This window comes from Equus przewalskii, chromosome 1 (assembly GCF_037783145.1).
Source record: "Equus przewalskii isolate Varuska chromosome 1, EquPr2, whole genome shotgun sequence".
Lineage (NCBI taxonomy): Eukaryota > Metazoa > Chordata > Mammalia > Perissodactyla > Equidae > Equus > Equus przewalskii.
Window position 1 is genome coordinate 82187849 of NC_091831.1, and position 20225 is coordinate 82208073.

General features: G+C 42.5%; 1 protein-coding gene across 7 annotated transcripts in view; it reads right to left on the bottom strand.

Moving 5' to 3' along the window:
- Positions 1-20225, bottom strand: part of WDFY4 (WDFY family member 4) — a 301239-nt gene that overhangs the window by 213860 nt on the left and 67154 nt on the right. For all 7 annotated transcript variants that reach the window (XM_070615433.1, XM_070615417.1, XM_070615438.1 and 4 more), the window contains one exon: positions 3918-4011. In XM_070615433.1, coding sequence (XP_070471534.1) covers positions 3918-4011 — 94 coding nt within the window. The remainder of the gene's footprint in view (positions 1-3917; positions 4012-20225) is intronic.

Sequence of the window (20225 nt, forward strand, 5' to 3'; positions counted from 1 at the left end):
TCCAAGAGCAGCTCACAGCGTTAGCATTTTGGAGGGGGAGAAAACACCTCTCGATTGTGAACAGAACAAATTTAATGTGGTCACAATCAGAAACAAATCCGGGAACCCACAGAGGTAGTTAAGTTGTCGCTTCTAAAGTGACATCCGTACCTTGGAAAGCCAGCAATTTCTCATCCGTAAGGTAAGAAGCGCATCTGAGGAATCTAAGTGGCTAAGAGTGTAGCGAATGCCGGAACCAGCAGGTTCCACAAAGGGAGGTGAGAGGGAACGCAGTCCACCTTTTTAGTAACACTGCCATCTACTGAAACTTCCATCTCCTTTTTCTGCACCAAAATCTGCAGTCCTGCAGTCAGTTTCATTTCAGCATTCTCTTGCATGGTCTCATTTGATTTACTATCCTATTTGTTGTTATGAGGTTTCCCACCCTTCCGTTGAAAAATTAATTACTGTAATTATCCAATTTTTAATAGCTGCTGGTTTGGCATCTGCAGAAAATATTTGAGAAAATGCACCACTACATTTCATCTGCGTATTTGAGAGACAGTGAGGGACAGTCAGACATTTCCTAAATTACTTAATGTGACCTGAACAGGGAAAAAGTATCCTACCAAATGGAATTCTCATTTGCATGCTTAGTTTGTCCAGTTACCATCCCAGGATGAGCGAAAGCTCTTCCCCGTGCCCTATTGTGACAACTCATGGAGTTTATCTAACACTCAGGATCATCACAGAGTTCCCATGCACTAGGAGATGCAAGGACAGGCTACCATCTGCTCTGCATCACTCCATCAGTCATCACTGGGTTGGGGTTTTGCACAAGAAATCCATCAGCAACCATTTGACTGCTAAGACCACTTAAATCGCTGGTGTGGTTTTCTCATTGCAAGTACGTTGCACAGTACAAAATACAGCTAAGGAAGCCAAAAATCCTTCCAATGAGGAGATTGCACCTAGAAAAATGTACAGTGCTCAGACTCTATGACCCCCCATTCTGCGAGAGCTGCAAAGACGACAGACGCATTCATCAATCGCGTCTTGACCTTGGGCCTGGGAGCGAGTTCCAGATCTCCTCTCAGCAGCCCCATGGCCCTAGGAAGTTACACAACTTTCCTGAGCCTCAAGCATCTGCAAAATGGGGAGAGTCTCACGGACTTTAATGAGCTGTTGTGACTATTGATGAAATGACATTCCTGGTGTAGAGGTGACCTTCAATGTGTGTTAGTTTCCAACATGCTCCAGACGGGCCCTGTCTTGAATACCAATGTAAAGAAAGTAAGGTTCTAGACTTAAGATAACTAAATGACTAGAAGACATTTGATTTAGGAGTCAAATATTTTTATCCATCAGTTGGGTGCTTAAGGCAGTATGGTGGCTGGTCTTTAAAGATGGCCCCCAACAATTCGTCTCTCCTGTACACTCATGCACCCCTCACATCAGTAGGGGAGGCATATGTCCCTTCCCATTGAGTCTAAGCTGAACCTGTGACTCACTTTGACCAATCGAATGCTATGGAAGCAATGCTGGCTTATTCCAGGCCTAAGCACTTGGAAGGCCTGGTAGCTTCTGCTTTAGCGCCTTTGGGACCCCTGAGCTGCTATCTGGCCTATTGGAGAATCCACTTGGGGGGACACAGGTACAGGCCAGATGAAGACAGCTACATGGAAGAGAACCCAGGATCCTACCAATAGCTCGAATCAAGGCCCCGGGCATCTGACCCACTTGAGCCCCTTGCCATTTGAGCCAGCTTGTGAGGTGCCCGCTCTGTGAGTAAAGAAGCCATCTGGGATGGTCCAGCGAGGCCAGCACCATGTGGAGCAGAGACCAGCTGTCCCTGCTGTGCCTGCCTGGATTCCTGACCCACGGACCCATGAGGAAGAGTGACACACCTGTTGTTAACTTGGCAGCAGTCTGTTACACAGCAATAGATGACTAAGGGAGCCATCAAACCCATTTCATCCCGGTCTACTGCTCTTCCAGAAATGTGGAAAAACGCAAAGCGCATTCCATTTCACTATTAGATATATTCTCATTCATTGGATTCTTAATCACTTTATCATCACTTTCCAGCAGAGGAACAGGAACCGGAACAAGGATTCCAGTTCCAAAGGGCCATGTAGACACGGAACCGGGTTAGTTGGTTTTTTTCCTGCTGCACAGAATACTGCAGAATGTCCTTGATGAAAACGCTTCCCTTCTGGACACATCACAGCTTCCGCTCCTCCTCTCCACGTCTCTCACTGATCTCAGAGGACTTGCAATGTTTTTACTAGGTCACTGTCATTTTCAAGCTGTGATTAATAACGCCAACTGGTTGTTATGTCTTCCTAAAACATATTGCCTCCTTGTTTTACTCCCAAACAAAAAAGCTAGACTTGTGTGCCCCCTGCCCCTGTTCCTCCTATAGAAGCCACTGCTGTGCAGGGCAAGACCAGGAGGGCTGCCATCACATAGGACCAAATTTAACACCAGGTCCACCAACTGGGAATCTTTAAACGCCATTTAAATTACCTGAGACTCCGTTTCCCCAGTGGTTAAAATGGAGATGATACTACTCCTGATAAACCTGCTATGAGGATTAAACAAGCAGGGCTCAGCATCAGTCCTGGTACATAGTAGCTGCTCAAGTCAATTAATTCCCCTTCATCTGCTGCTAATTCATCTGAAGAGTACATTTTCCAGGTCTTCCTTGACTCTTCCGGTTTCTTCCTCAGAACTTCTAAAGCACTCACTCTTCAAACTGAGAGTCCTTACTCAGAACGTGCCTCGTCCTGTTACTCAACGCTTTCACCCACCCAAGTTTGCCTCCCTACAGTGGAGCCATTCATTCCGCCAGGGCAGGAGTCACCCGTGGCTCCTCCCTCTTCCCATTGCCTGTACCCCGTTTACCTCGGGGTCCTGAGATTCTCTCTCTGAGTAGGTCTCCTTTATTTTCACACTTTCTCACAGATACCACCTTCATCGAGCTACCACCATGTGTCACCTAGACTGTGGACATGGCTTCCTAACCACTGTCCCCTTCCTTCTGCACAGCCTCATTCCCAGGCCATCCTCCACGCCACAGCCAGAGATATCTGTAGCACACAAACCTGACAGTGCCACCCTCCACTCTCGCTTGAGTGCGTCTCTCATTGCAGCCCTCCTCTGCGTGCCCCCTCGCCCACCTCCTGCTCTTCCCCTTGGCTCCCACCCCAGCTGCACAGTGGGCTCCTTCTTGCCTGGTTAATCGCTACTCATCCTTCAGGGCTCTGCTTAAATGTCGCCATCTAAGAGATGGCTTCTCTGACCTCCCCTCCCTCATCTAAATTAGATTTAATTAGGTCTGTCCCCCTCCTCCATTCTCATTATTCTCTCTCAGAATCCTGTTTTATCCCCTTAATATCGCTTGTCACAATTCGTAATTGTATATTCATTTGTGAGCTTCTTTATTTAGTCTGTCTGCACTGTCACCCACTCTGAGTCCCCAGCGTAGATGCAGGCTCCATGGACAGTGTCCATCATGTTAGCCCTGCATGTCCTGCTCGGAGCACTGAGCCAGGACCACACCCAGCACCCATGAGATGGATGAATAAATGGGGAGCAGAGGACCCCTGGTCCCACCAATGCCCAGCACTGTGCTCAGCACCCGGGACTTGCCTCGTGAAGGTTGTTAAATCATTTCAGTTGGTTTTTGTTTGGCTGTTGTTTTTAGAAGGTCACTTCGCCAACAGAAGGGACCCGTTTTGAATGGCCTTGGAAAGGTGGGCAGAACTCGGGCAAGGGTCTCAGACACACCAACCCTTCCTCGCAGGAGGTACTTTGAGATGCTGGCTCTGCTAATGCAGGGTACGGAGGGCAAAGGAAAAAGGAGTCCCCAGCCAGAAGGAGCTTAAATGTCAATCATGTGAAAAAGACAAACACGTGCACTCATCAACAGGTACCTGGGGGTGATCTTCATGGTACAAGCAAGGCAACAGCCTCACCATGATGCACAGGACCCCGGGGTGCATGATCACAGCGTCACCTTCATCCGTCCTGCAGAGAGAGAGGAAGCAGGACATCAGACTTGAGGCTTCTAATCTCTTCTGTTTTTCACAGAACTTTCTGGATCTTTGTAAGACAGGCCATGAAATACATCCTCAGTCTCCCACTTGTGCAGCTCAGAATCGTCTACCACTTATTTTCTTTTTGACCTTTAACTAATTGATCTGAGCCTAATTTTCCCCAAATGTACAATGGAACTAACGATACCATACTTTCCTCATAGAGACATAGACCAATGTTTTTGTGCCTGACACACAATTGGTGCTTAGTGGAAGTTAGTTCCCTGGTCCTCTCCCTTTATCTCCAGATATGTGGGAGATGGACAAGCTCTCATGCTATATGAAATACATACACACAAGGGCTTCTGGATCCCTTCACAATCTAATCTGTCCTACCCATCGAATGTGACTAAGACAGAGCTGGAATGCATGAGCAGCTCTCTGGGACTCTGAAAAGCAAATGGTGGCAGAAATGGAAACCAAACCCAAAGCATCATACAAATGGCAATGAGTTTCCTGGGGCTTCCCTCCCCCCCCCACCCCCAGCATTCCCTGATACGGGCTCACAGGGAGCCTAAAACTCAGATTTGTGTATCAGGTGTGCACAGGACAGACAGAGCTCCCTGAGACGGCCTCTGTTTCTGGTCTGAGGAGCAGGAAAGGAGGCCCCTACAGGTCACAGAGCATGGGAGAGATCCTCTGGGATTTTCTTTGTTAGGTTTCTCCATTCTTTCTCACCCCAGCCTCCAGGCAACCCCACAGCAGCAGCAACAGCCAGGCAGGTGTCTAAAACTCATAGAGAGGAGAGCCCTTCTCTTTGACCAGGGGAACTGTGGTCCCAAGAGTGTAGGCGGAATCTGCATTGATTTTGTCTCTCTTTCCTCTACCTGCTTGGCTCCAGAGAAAGGTGCAGTTGTGGGAAGTACATGGCAGAGCAGGGAAATGAAAGCCATGACTTTCTAGAGAGTGCAGAAGGACGGGACCTCTGAGAGCCAGCAAGTGTTGGGGAGATGATGAAGAGGAGGCTTAAGAAAGTGAGACCATTAGGTTGTGTATCAACCTCTGGGCTCCATTCTGAGCTGCACATGTGTGGATCTGATCCTAAACCACATTACAAAAGCTTTGAGACTGAACTCAGGGGTAGACCACCACCTAAGACTGGCTACTGCACAGGGCAAGAGAGGAGTAGATCAAAACACCATGCAAAGTCTTTGAAAACTGAACTGATACAGAAGGTGGGTAAGAACTCGCAACCTGAACCTAGCTGGGTTGATTGTCTGCTAAAACAAAATCAACATTCTCCAGAAGATGTCAATAAGAGTCAGAGTTCATAACATTCAAAATGTCCAGAATACACTCTGAAATTACTCAACATAGGATGAATCAGGGAAATCTCAATATCTCACATGGAAGAAGATAGTCAACAGATGCCAAGGTTGCCAAGATACAGATGTTGGAATTATCAGACAAAAACTTGAAAGCAGCTATTATTAACCAAACTCCAAGAAATAAGGGTGAATAGTTTTGAAATGAATAAAAACCTGGAAAATCTTCAAAAAGAAATGGCAGCAATAAAAAAGAATCAAATGTAAATTTAGGAACTGAAAAATACAATCACTGAAATTTTAAAATCTTACTGAAGGGGAACAATAGAAGAATAAGATGAGAGGAAAAAGAGTTCATGAGTTTGAAGACAGATCAATAGAAATTGCCCAAGCTGAACAACGAAAAAGAAAAAGATTTTTTAAAATGAAGAAAGTCTCAAGGTCATGTGTCACAATACCAAAGGATCTAACATTCCTACCATTGGAGTTCTAGAAAGAGTGTGGTGTAAAAAAAAATAATGTTCATAAAGTTTTTAGTGATTATTTCTTCAAATTTGGTGAAATACATAACCTTAAAGATTCAAGAAGTTTGACAGAACTCAAACAAAATCAAAAAGAAATCCATGCTCAGGCACATCATAATCAACTGTTTTACCCTAAAGACAATGAAAAATTCTTGAAAGCAGCCAGAGAAAAGCAATATATCACACACAGGGAAGCAACAATTTGAACGACTGTGGATTTTCTCCTAAGACATCAAAAGGCAAGGGAACAACATTCTTAAAATGCTGAAAAGAAATGCACAGAATTCCATATCCAGCAAAAATATCCTTCAGATATTTTTCAGCAAAAATATATTCTCTGACAAAGAGAAACAAAGAGAATTCCCTGCCATCAGACTTGCTCTGAAAATAATACTGAAAGAAGTTCTTTGGTTGGGAGGAAAATAATAACAGAAGAAAACTTGGTATTTCAGGAATTAATAAAGAACAAAAGAAATGGTAAATCTTTGGATGAATATATTAGACTATTTTTTTCCCTCGTAAGTTCTTAAAATATGCATGGTGGTCAAAAGCAAAATTGTATTAGATGTAATATGTATGACAACTACAACCAATTTCATAAGGAAAAACTGACAGAAGTGAAAGGACAAGTGGGCAAATCCACAATTATAGTTGGAGATTCTGACACTCTTCTCCCAGTAATTGATAGAAAAAGTAGGCAGAAAGTCATCAAAGATAGAGAACTGAACAACGACTGATGTCACTGACATTTATAGAGCACTTCACCCAGCAACGAATGGCCAGTACACATGCTTTTCGTGTCCCCAGGAAACATTTGTCAAAATAGGCTGTATTCTGGGTCAGAAAACAAACCTGAAAACATTTCAAACAAGTAAAACTATACAAAGTATTTTCTTTAATCATAACGGAATTAAATTAAAAGTGATGATAGATAACTGAAAAATCTCCAAATACTTAGGAATTAGACAATATTTCTTTTTAACTGTGGTAAAATACACATAAAACTTACTATCTTAACCATTTTTAAGTGTAGGATGCAGTGGTATTAAGTACACTCACATTGCAAACAATATATTTCTAAATAGCCTATGAGTCACAGAGAAAGTTTCAAGAAAAATTAAAAAATATTTTAAATTTAAATTAAAAGTACATATATCATAAAAAAATTTATGAGATGCTGCTAAAGCAGTACTTAGAGGAAAATTTATAGGAGTAAATGCTTACATTACAAAGGAAGAAAGGTCTCCAATTAAAAATCTAAGCTTCCACCTTAAGATATTATTTTTAAAAAGAGAAAAATAGGGGCTGGCCCCGTGGCCGAGTGGTTAAGTTCACGCGCTCCGCTGCAGGCGGCCCAGGGTTTCGTTGGTTCGAATCCTGGGCGCGGACATGGCACTGCTCATCAAACCACGCTGAGGCAGCGTCCCACATGCCACAACTAGAAGGACCCACAATGAAGAATATACAACTATGTACCAGGAGGCTTTGGGGAGAAAAAGGAAAAAAATAAAATCTTTAAAAAAAAAAAAAAGAGAAAAATAAACCCAAAGCAAGCAGAAAAAAGAAAATAAAGTCAGCACAAATCAAGGAACTTATAAACTGAAAAACAATAGAGAAAATGAATGAAGTAAAAATCCAGTTCTTTGAAAACTTTTAAAATTGAAAAACCACTGGCTAACCTAACCAAAAAGGAGAAAGACACAAATTATCAATATCGGGAATGAAAGAGACAATATCATCACATACCCCACAGACATTAAAAGGATAATAAGAAAATACTACAAATAACTCTGTGCACATAAATTTGACAACTTAGATGACGTGGGCCAATACCTTCAAAGCCACAAACTACCAAAAGGCAAGCAAAAGGAAATAAATAACCAGAACAGTTTATAGCTATTTCAAAAACTGAATATATAGTTAAAAACCTTCCCACAAAGAAAACTCAGGGCTCAGATATTTCCACTGGTGAATTCTACCATACATTTAGAAGATAAATTACACCAATTCTATACAACTTCTTTCAAAAAGCACAAGAGAATACTTTCCAATGTATTTTGTGAGGCCAGAAATAGCCTGATACCAAAAGCAGGCAAAGCTAGTACAAGAAAAGAAATCATGTTTTAAAACCATAGGTGTGAAAATCCTCAACATATGATTAGGAAATCAAATATAACCATATATAAAATAAATAAGGCAATATGGCCAATTGGGCTTATCCCACAAACGCAAGGTTGGTTCAGTATTCAAAAATCAGTCACGTAAGCCATCATATTAATAAATTAAGGGGAAAAAAACATGACGACATGCAGAAAAAACATTTTAAAAATTCAGCTTCTGCTCATGATAAAAACTCTCAATAAACTAGAACTAGAAGGAATCAATCCATAACCTAATAACAGGCACCTACCAAAAAAAAAAAAAAAATAATGAATATAATATTAGATGTCAAAAGACTAAGGACTTTCCAAGATTAAGAACAAGGCAAAGACGCCCACTCTCACCTTTCTTATTCCACATCATGCTGGAACAGCAGATTGGAAGGGAAGGTATAAAACTGTTACTATTCACAGACAAAATGATTGTCTATATAGAAAATCCTAAGTGGCCTATTTAAAAGCTCCTAGAACTAATAAGCAAATTTAGCAGGTCTCAGGATGCACTGTAACATATGAAAATTAATCATATTCCTATATACTAGAAGCAAACAATTGGAAAACAAAACTTTAAAAATATAATTTAAATAGTACTCCAAAAAAGATTAAACACTCAGGTACAAATCTCAGAAAAAAATATGCTGGCTCTGTATGCTAAATACTACAGAACTTGATTTTAAAAAATAATCAGACTTACATAAATGGGAAAACATACCATGTTTGTGGATTGGAAGATTCAATATAGTTAGGGTTTCAATTTTCCCCCAAATTCATCTATAGATTTAATGCAATTCCAACCAAATTCTCAGTAGGATTTTTTTTGTAGATATAGGCAAGTTGATCATTAAATTTATGTACACTCGAACAGCCAAAGACAAAGGAACTGAAATAACCAAAGTGATTTTGAAAAGCAAGAATAAATTTGGAGGACTCACATTAGCTGCTTTTAAGACTTATTACAAAGCTACAGTGGTCAAGGCAGTATTAGTGAAGGGTTAGGCATACAGATCAATGGACCTGAATAGAGAATCCAGAAAAAGACCTACATAAATACAGCCAACTGATTTTTTATAAAGGTACAAGGACAATTTAATGGAAAAAGGAAGATATTTTCAACAAATGGCATTGGAAGAATTGGGCATCCGAATGCAAAAAAGAAAAAGTGAATCTCAACTTAAACTTCATACTTTGTACAAGAAGTTACTCAAAATGGATCCTAGACCTATGAAACATTAAAAAGAAAACATAGGAGAAAATCTCCATGACCTTGGGTTAGACAAAGCGTTCTTAGATATAACACAAAAAGCTCTATAAAATAAAAAATTGGTAAACTGTACCTCATCAAAATTAAAGACTTTTGGGGCCGGCCTGGTGGCATAGTAGTTAAGTTTGCACACTCTGCTTTGGTAGCCCAGGGTTTGTGGGTTCAAATCCCAGGAATGGACATACACACTGCTCATCGAGCCATGCTGTGGTGACATCCCACGTACAAAATAGAGGGAGATGGGCACAGATGTTAGCTCAGGGACAGTCTTCCTCAAGCAAAAAGAGGAAGATTGGCAACAAATGTTAGCTCAGGGCCAATCTTCCTCGCCAAAAAATAAATAAATAAATAAAGACTTTTGATCTGTGAAAGACACTTTAAAGATACAAAGACAAACCACAGACTGGGAGCAAACATTTACATCCCTACAATGGAATATTACTCAGCAATGAAAATGTATAAACTACTGATACAACAAATTGGATGGATCTCTAAGGCCTTACGCTGAGTTTAAAGCTATCTTCAAAAGATTACATGCTGTAAGGCCAACCCCGGGGCTCTAGTGGTTAAGTTCAGCATGCTCCACTTCAGTGGCCCAAGTTTGGTTCCCAAGCATGGATCTACACCACTTGTCAGTGGCCATGCTGTAGCAGTGGCTCACATACAAAAAAAAGGAAGGTTGGCAACAGATGTTAGCCCAGAGCAAATCATCCTCAGGAAAAAAAAAAGATTATACATTGCATACTTGCATTTATATGGTATTCCAGAAAAGACAGAACTATAGGGATAGATCAGTGGGTGCCATGGGTTAGGGGTGGAGAAAGAGTTTCACTATGAAGGGGCAACATTTGGGAACTATTTGAGGTGGTGGGGCTGCTCTGTATTCTGGTTAAGGTGGTGGCCACATGACTCTTCACATGAATTAAAACCTGTGGAACTGTACACCATAAAAGGTACTTTGACTGTATGTACGTTGAAAAGATCATAATAAAATAAAAACAAAGTAAAACCACAAGGCTAAGCCCAAATTACAAACACGTGATTTTGAGACATGCTGCCCGGGGTGCTGCTCTCCCAGCCGGTGCTGCGGTGGCTCTTGGCACCACCAGCCCTGAAGAACGGCTAAGGCGCTGGGAGGGTTTCCAGTATCTGGTGTTAACTTATTCAATTCAACTGGATGAATATTTATTGACCTAAATATTTTCCCGGCACTTCAGATACATCTATAAACTAAACAAACTACAATCCATACCAGGTGTGTGCGAGGATGGGTGCAAATAATAAAGACAAACATAATAAATAGGTAAGTTATAAATAAGAAAAATTATTATTGCAATGCAATATTGTATAATATATTAATATACTAATGAATAAGTAAATTATATAATATGAAGACAGATGATAAGTGTGAATGTAAGAAAAATATTGAGCAGAGAAAGACTCAAGAGCGCTGGGGAGGGAAGCAATTTGCATTTTAATTGGGGTGGCAGAGTTGGCCTCTTTGAGAAGGTGGCATCTGGGCAGACTTGACAGAGGGGATGCGGATGTCCAGGGGAAAGCATTTTAAGCAAATGGAACAGCCAATGCAGATGGCCCCAAGGTGGGACTATGTCTGGCATGGTCAGGGAACAGCAATGAAGCCTGTATGTATTATTACTCTGATACCAAAACCACACGAAGAAAATAACTACAGACCAATATTCCTTATGAATATACATGCAAAAAGCCTCAACAAAATACTAGCAAACCAAATCCAATAGCATATTTAAAGGATAATACACCATGATCAAGTGGGATTTCTCCCAGGATTGCGAGAGTGGTTCCTCATAAGACAATCAATCAATGTAGTACACACATTAATAGACAAAGGAAAAAAATTACCATCTCAATTGATGCAGAAAAAGCATTTGAGAATATCCAACACTCTTTCATGATAAAAACACTCAGCAAACTAGGGATAGACAGGAACTTCTTCAGCCTGATAAAGAGCATTTATGAGAAGCCCACAGCTAACACACTCAATAGTAAAAGCTGACCCTCAAATTCACATGGAATTGCAAGGGACTCCAAACAGCCCAAACAATATTTAAAAAGAAGGACAAAGTTGGACACTCACGCTTTCCGAGTTCAAACTTGCTACAGTAATCAAAACAGCGTGGTGCTGGCATAGGATAGATGTGTAGACAAATGGAATAGACTTGAAAGTCCAGAAGTAGCTCCATTCATCTATGGCTGATCGATTTTCAACAAGTGAGCTAAGACCACTCCATAGGGAAAGGATGACTCTTCAACACACGGCGCTGAGAGAAGTGAACAGCCACACGCAGAAGAATGAAATTGGACCCTCGCTTCACACCATATAGTGGATCGATGATCTAAAAACATGAGAGCTAAAACCATAAAACTTTTAGGAGAACACTTACAGGTAAATTTTCATGACCTTGAGTTTGGCAATGGATTCTTACATATGACACCAAAAGCATGAGCAACAAAAGAAAAAACAGATAAAATGGACTTCATCAAAATTAAAAACTTTTGTGCATCAAAGGACATTATTAAGAACATGAAAGAAAAACCTACAGAATGTGGGAAAATATTTGCAAATCATATCTCTGATAAGCGTCTAGTATCCACAATATATAAAGAACTTGTACAAGTCAACAACAAAAGAGAAAAAAATCCAATTTAAAAATGGGCAAAGGACTTGAACAGATATTTCTCCAAAGAAGACGTGCAAATGGGCAGCAAGCACAGGATATCAACATTATTAGCCATTAGAGAAATGTAAATTAAAATCACAATGAGATACCACTTATAGCCATCCACTAGGATGGCAATAATTTTTTTAAATGGAAAATAACAAGCGTTGGTAAGCATCTGGAGAAATTGAAACCCTCATCCATTGCTGATGGGAATGTAAAATTGGTTCAGCTGCTGCAGAAAACAGAAAGTTTGGTAGTTTCTCAGAAAATTAAACATTGAATTACATTTGACCCAGCAATGCCAAGGTATCTACCCAAAAGAATAGAAAGATACGCAAATAAATATCTGTACAAATAAGTTCGGCACAGTACTATTTACAATGACGAAAAGATGGGGACAACCCAGATCTCCATCAACAGATAAATGGATAAACAAATCGTGGTACACACATACAAGGGGATGATATTCACCCATAAAAAGGAATGGAGTACTGGTACATGTTACAAATGTGGGTGAACCTCAAAAATAGTATGCTAAGCGAGAGAAGCCAGACACAAAAGACTACATACTGCATGTATGCTACACATTCCATTTATAAAAATATTCAGAACAAGTAAATCTATGGAGATAGGAAGATTGGTGGCTGCACAGGGGTTGGCTGAAGGAGTGAGGATGTGTCGGGGTTTCCCTTTTAGGGTGATGAAAATAGTTTGGAACTAGATAGAGGTGGTGCGTGCACGACATTGTGACTGCACTAGATGCCACTGAGTTGTTCCCTTTAACAGCATTAGTTTCATGTTATGTGAATTTCACCTCAATAAAAACATAAGATGTTTAAAAAAAATTGAGAGGAAAAGATGCCTAGTATGTGGAGCAGAAATTCTCACACTTTAATGTGGGTGAAAAATCACAAGATGAGGAACTTTTCAAAAAACAGATCCTTACACTGCCCAGAGATTCTGAGTCAGGAAATCTCATTTATGAGGCCTTATTTTATGCCCCTGCAACTGATTCTGATGCAGACAGATTGTCTATAGGACTCACTTATTGCTCTAAGGGGTGGATCCCAAGAGCAGGAAGGAGGCAGGGGTTCTAGATCCCAAGGAGGGGGGACATTGGTACCCCACCTGACCCAGTGTGCCTGGATAGCTTGTCTTGAAAAAGACCTGTGGATGTAACTGAAAGCTATAATCCAGGAGTACATGATTATCTGTATCTCTGGGAGCCCAGAGGTGGGGATGGGGGAAGGCAGATGCTGGGCCAAATTTTGCGAAGTGAGAGTACTGTCATTTCATCTGAAGAACCCTAGAGGCCCGTGGGGGAATCTGAACCAGTGAGGCCTCGTCACCTCCCACAGTGCCTGGGCTTGGCTCTCAAAGCCGGTCCCTGCCTCCCCATCCTCACAGCAGCACAGCACAGAGGCCGGTGGCTTAGCTCCTGGTACTTTTCCTGCTTAGCTATGGAAGTCAGACTATCCTTTACCTGGACTATATCCAAACTGGGGGGGGCCAGGATTGAGATGCTCTCTCTTCTCACTCACACCTGTGGATTCTTGAGCGATTAATTAGAAAATAAAAAATAACGCACTCTCATTTTGGCAGTTCACACACGTTACTCCAGGCAGCTACCCAACCAGATCTTCCTCCAGGGCTCCTGTCTCAGGGCCTGGGGCAGCCACTCCTTCACATGCTCTCATCCTATTGGGTACCGAGGCCTGGAAACATTCTGCCCTAAATATGTCTCAAAATCTCCTCCTACTGGCAGTGCCCCTGACTTAGTTGAAGCTATCGCCATCCCTGGAAGGAGAGCCCAACAGCAACTCCACTCCGCTCTCTCCCTTTCTCATTTCCACCCCTCCATCCCCACCCTCTACACTCCCCAGAGTGGCCTCTGTAACATGCCTGCCTGCTCTCCTGAGCCCATCCCCATGGAGTAACGTCTACCTTCCTCGCCAGCCCTTGAGGCCATTCATAGCTGAAGACCCACTGCCAGGCTCAGGTCCCAGTGCTCCGGCTCCAAGTCTCAGTAATCCTGAGCTTGCCTCACTCCACATGGTTGACTTCTTGGTCTCTCCTCCAGGCCTGGAATGGCCTCCCCAACCCATCTCAACTCAGGTCATTCCCTCTTTAATTATAGCTTAGCTCACAGGTCCCCTCATCCAGGAAGGCCTTGCTGAGCCCATCCCAGCCCGTGTTAGGGGCACTGCTCTCTTCTCCCTTAATTTCTGGGGCTGCCCCATCCTGGCATACACCATCCGGGTGTAACGGTCAGTTCACACATCTGATTCTCTCACACAAGGTGGTAGGGCTGGGGCAGGGGTCGTTGGGCCCCTTCTCCCCAGTACTAACCAACGCCTGGCTTCGAGCTGGCTTTCCCTGAGTATTTACTGAAAATATGCGATTCGAGGTCTGAAGACTCGGGTGGCTCTGCCAGGAAGGAAGCCAAAGAGAGGGGCAGGCAGAAGCAGCAGGACCCCGCACCTCAGATGTCTTAGGGATGCCAGCCTGCAGCCCTTCTGCAGCTGTGAGGAGACTGGCTCTGCTTCAGGCTGCATGGCAGTTGAAACACTGTGAGCTCCGCCAGTCACAAGAGCCGTGACCAGATCCCTGCCGTCTGAGAGAAAGGGCCCCACAGGCCAGGGCTCTGCAGAGGGGACACAGGCTTTGGGTGGATGCTCCCTGCTCAACAGTGTTCTCACACCTGAGATGCACATGCAACACCTAATATACTCACACGTGCACACACGCACACACACACATCTCCATACATGTGCACACAGACATGCACACACGCACACCCATCCTGATACTCAATCCATGGCCATCCAGAGGAGCATGGAAAACCAAGCCCAGCCTCAGGGAGGATGTGACAGCACAAGTCCGCCTTGGGAGGTGACTGCTTGCGGGGTGTGACCTACTCAGCAGGGAGGGAGCCAGGCTACCCTCCCAGGGCACCTGAGGTCCAGGTCCAGGACTGCCCGTGAGCATAGATTCTTGGAGAACAGGGTGCTGATGTCAGGGAGGATGGAATGGGGATCTGGCATCAGAGGGATGCCCTCCAATCGGCCTCCATCCCAGGGCCCATGGGCCTCAGAGGGAGCTGCAAAAAGCCAGGCACTAACACGGCCTGGTCTGTGGAGCTTCTGAGTCCAACAAACCTTTAGACTACCCCAGAGGCGTGGCATGTGGCAGTGTTTGACCCTCAGCTACTGTGAAAAAGGGAAAAGGTCCAAGTACTTTACAGTTTACCAAGCACCCTCACTGGGTCTTTCCAACTGACAGCGTATCACATATGCATCCAGACCATCAAACCTCGCTGGGTTTTGGACCTGTGATATTTACTGAGTGATTCCTGGGTTCTAGTCCAGATGAAGAGCAGCAGAGGAAGACGAGAGACTGTTTGGGGCTCCAGTCCACACAGCATCCATTAAAACCTTATCTTTGACTGGTGCACGATGCGTTCCTGTTGAAACAACGTCCCCTTATGGACATGAGTTATAGCCACACTTAAGTTCAAGTTATAAGTCATTGGGATTGTTCCTTGTGCTGACATAGAGGAGAAAAGTCAGCCCGTGAGGACCAGCAGGGCCTAGGAGAGGTCAGATGCTAAGGCAGGCAGCAGAGTTGGGGTACCCCCTGCTTTGGAAGGGGTGCCTCTCTGGGCCCAGTTGTGACATGACAACCCCGTTAGGCCACAGTTTTGCCCAGAGACCTCCGTGGCACCACATCGCTGTCGGATGAAACCAAAATGGCCCAGCGCGGTGAGCGTGCAAGGCCTGCACTGTTCCCCTCGCCATCTTCACCTCCAGACCCCACTGGGGACTGGCTGGCCGCGCATGCCGTCCAGCCCACGTAACAGGATAAGGTAAATACCAGAGAACGTCAGCGTGTGATCAACTTCCACTGCAGCTGCCATTTAGTGAACACCGTTGAATGATATCTTGGGGCTTTGGAGTATACATGTGGCATGTGGGTTGTTGGGGGGTGTGTGTGTGTGCTATGTGTGTGTGGAGGGATGTGTGCTTCATAGAGATTGTATATTCTGTATTTTGGACATCACATGTATATATTTTGGGAATTCCATAATATATAGCATCTGTTTTGTGAACAAAGTTACTTAAATCACAGTTGTTACATGGATTAAACCAGCTAATGCTTGTGGAGAGCGGAGCACAGCATTGGGGCACGAGTACTCAGTACAGGGCAGCCATGGTCACCATGACTGGAATTATTATCATCTCCAGTCCTCGCCTTGCAACTGTCCTCTAAGTGAATGATATTATTAGCCCTGTGTTTAATCAGTCTGAAATGGAAGCTCAGAGAGATAAGTAACAGGCCCAAGAGCACAGCTGCTGAGGCACGGAGCACGCCCGCCTGAGTGCAAGCCCTGAGCCTGGCCCCTCCTCCCTGGAGACGGGGGCCTGCTTTGCATAGACACAGCTGAGTCAAGTCGCTTGCCCAAGGGGATGCCGAATGTGAGCCGTGGGCAGGGATGAGCACCCTGCCACCATCCCCAGCCCACTGACCTGCGCTTTACCCCAAAGACTCTCTCAGGAGACACTGGGGTTTCACTTCCTCTTCTCTAGCCATTAGGGAAAGTCAAGGGTGATGGATTTCTTTTAATGAGGAAAAAACGGCCCTATTTACGAAATCTGACTCTTATACATTAAAAAATTACTCATTGTGAAACCAGGATGACATTTGACACAGGAGTTATCTGTAAAGAGTCGGGGCTGATGCCATCTATAGATTAGAGCCCAAACTTGAAACTGCAGGCTATTGTGTCAGAACGTTTAGCAAATCATCACCATTATTGTGGAAGTGTCCAGAAAAAGCAGGAAGACACACATAGACACACATACACACATACACACATACACATATACACACACAGACACACAGGCTTTGAAAGAAGACCTGGCTTCAAAGTCGCTTTATCACTCACCAAACATGTAATTTTTTTATCCTTCCTCAGCCTCTGTTTCTTTATTGGTAAAATTTGGGAGGGAATTAAATAACAATGAGCGTTCAGTGCTTAGCCCGCGAGACAGTCAACAAATGACTATTGCTTTTATCACCCAATACCACTTACTAAATGTCTTCTGGAGCTGACAAATACGTCCATCCCTGGCCTCGAAGAGCTGGTAGAAGGTGTACAAGGTCCAACCCTGAGACCCCAAGTTCACCTTCGTGCTGTCCAGGTGGTCGGGACAGAGGTCTCCTCAGAGAGTCCCCCAGAAGAGATCAAGGAGCCTCGGAAGGGAATTCTCCCAAGACAAAGCAAAGAGAGAGGACTGGAATCTGGCCAAGCCAGGCTCACAAAGGGCAAGCACAGCCTTGCTGAGGTGCTCTCGTGTTTGCAGAAAGGCAGAATGGCCGGCGCCAGGATGAGCTGCATGGCGCCTGGGGAAAGGGAAGTCTTGGAGCGAGACTCATAAGCCACGAAAGCAATAGGGAAACTTTGCTGACAGCCACCAAAACAGCAGATTATAGAATCAGACTCTCAAAAGACATAGAAAAAAAATAATTATGATTCGTATGTTTGGAGAAATAAAGGAGAGAGAAATACAAGCAAGGAGAAAGCTATAAAATCATCAAGTTTATTGATGACAGTATATCTAGAAATGCAAAACATGATCATTGAAATTAAAAATTTTAAACCTAAATAGCTGGATTAAACATCTTATTAGACCCAGCTAATAGGGATTCAAAGAATTGGAAGAGAAAGCAAAAGAAATGAACACAGCACAGAGATAGCAGAGACTGAAAATGTGAAAGAGAGGTCAAGAGACACAGAGGGTAGAATAAAAAAATAAAGCACACATCTCATTGGAGTTCAAAAAAAATCATAGAAAAAAAGATAGTGAAGAGGTCATAATTAAAGGAAATATCCTGAATTGATGAACGACACCAATTGTCAGATTCAGGGATCCTTAAGAATTTCAAGCAGAATAAATTTTTAAAATAATTCAAATCAAGAGACTTTATAATAAAACAGTCAAACAGGAATGATGAAAAATCTTAAAAGCAGCCAGAGAAAAAGGACAGTTTGGCTTCAAAGGAAGAGCAACTAAAATGTAGATAATTTCTCAAAGGCAACGAGGGAAGCCAAAAGCTGGGGAAGTGCTGACTCTACACACCGTGAGAAAACGACTGTGAACCCAGAACGCAGACCCAGAAAAACGATCTTTCAGTAAGTAGGGAAAAAATAAAGACACTTTCAGAAAAAAGCTAAGACGTTACCATAGACAGACCCTCGCTAAAGAAAAGTCTAACGGATGTATTGCTGACAGATGGAAAATAACCCCAGATGGAAGGGTAAAGATGCAAGAATGGTGAGGACAGATATGGAAAAATATGTAGGCAAATCTGAATAAACATTTTGTAAAACAATAATAATAGATGCCTTATTTACCCCGAATAGCCAAAGCAATCTTGAGACAGAAGAATAAAGACAGAGGCACCGCATCCCCTAATTTCAAACTATATTACAAAGCTATAGTAGTCAAAACAGTATGGTATTGGCATAAAAACAGACACATAGATCAATGGACCAGAATAGAGGGCCAAGAAAAAACCCCATGCATATATGCTCAATTAATTTATGACAAAGGAGCCAAGAAAATACGGTGGGGAGAGGACAGTCTCTTCAATAAATGGTGCGGGGAAAAGTGGACAGCCACATGCCAAATGAAACTGGACCACTATCTTACAACATACACAAAAAGTCACTCAAAATGGATTGAAGACTTGAACATAGGGTCTGAAAACATAAAACTCCTAGAAGAAAACACAAGCAGTAAGCTCCTTGATATTGGTGTTGGCAGTGAATTTTTTGATTTGACACCAAAGGCAAAGGCAACGAAAGCAAAAATAAACGAGAGACCACTTATCAAACTAAAAATTTCCGCACTGCAAAGGAAACCAGCAACAAAATGAAAAGACATGATATGAAAAGACAACACAATGAAAAGAATGAGAGAAAATATTTACAAATCATATATCTGATAAGGGGCTAATATCCAAAATATATAAAGAACTCATACAACTCAATATAAAAAACAAACAATTCAATGTAAAAATGGGGAGAGGATCTGAATAGACATTTTTCCAAAGAAGACATCCAGATGGCCAACAGGTACATGAAAAGATGCTCAACATCACTAATCACCAGAAATGCAAATCAAACCCATAATCAGATATCACCTCACACCTTTAGGAATGGCTATTATCAAAAATAACAAGTGTTGGCAAGGATGTGGAGAAAAGGGAACCCTTGTGCACTGTTGGTAGAAGTGTAAATGTGTGCAGCCACTATAGAAAACAGTATGGAGGTTCCTCAAAAAACTAAAAATAGAACTACCATATAATCCAGCAATTTCACTTCTGGGTATTTATCCAAAGAAAATGAAAATACCCACTCTAAAAGATATATGCACTCCCATGTTCATTGCAGCATTATTCATAATAGCCAAGATGTGGAAACAACCTAAGTGTCCATCAATGGACGAATGGACAAAGAAGATGCCATACACACACACACACACACACACACAATGAAATATTATTCAGCCATAAAAGAGGAGGAGATCCTGCCATTTGTAACAACGTGGATGGACTTTGAGGGCATTATGTTAAGTGAAATAAGTCAGACAGAGAAAGACAAATACTGGATGATCTCATTTATATATGGAATCTGAAAAAACGAAAAACAAATAAGAGTTCATAGATACAGAAAACAGATTGGTGGTTGCCAGAGGTGGGGGGAGGGAGGGAGCCAGCGGGCAAAATGGGCAAAGGGGGCCAAAAGGTGCAAACATCAAGTTATAAAATAAATAAGTCATGGGGATGTAATCTACAACACAGTGACTATAGTTAATAATACTCTATTGTATATTTGAAAGTTGCTAAGAGAGTAAATCTTAAACGTTCTCATTACAGGAAAATATTTTTGTAACTAAGTGTGGTGATGGGTGATGGATGGTAACTAGACTTACTGTGGTGATCATTTCACAATGTATACAAATATCGAATCATTATGTTATACCCCTGAAACTAATATAATGTTATATATCAATTATACCTCAATAAAAAAAATAAATGCCTTATTCGATGCATTAACTAGATTAGACAGAATTAAAATATTGGGCAACAGTGATCCATACATTAGGGAAGGATAAGGACATTTAAGAGTATAAAGTCTTCACATATTAATTGGAAGGAGGATAAAGATAA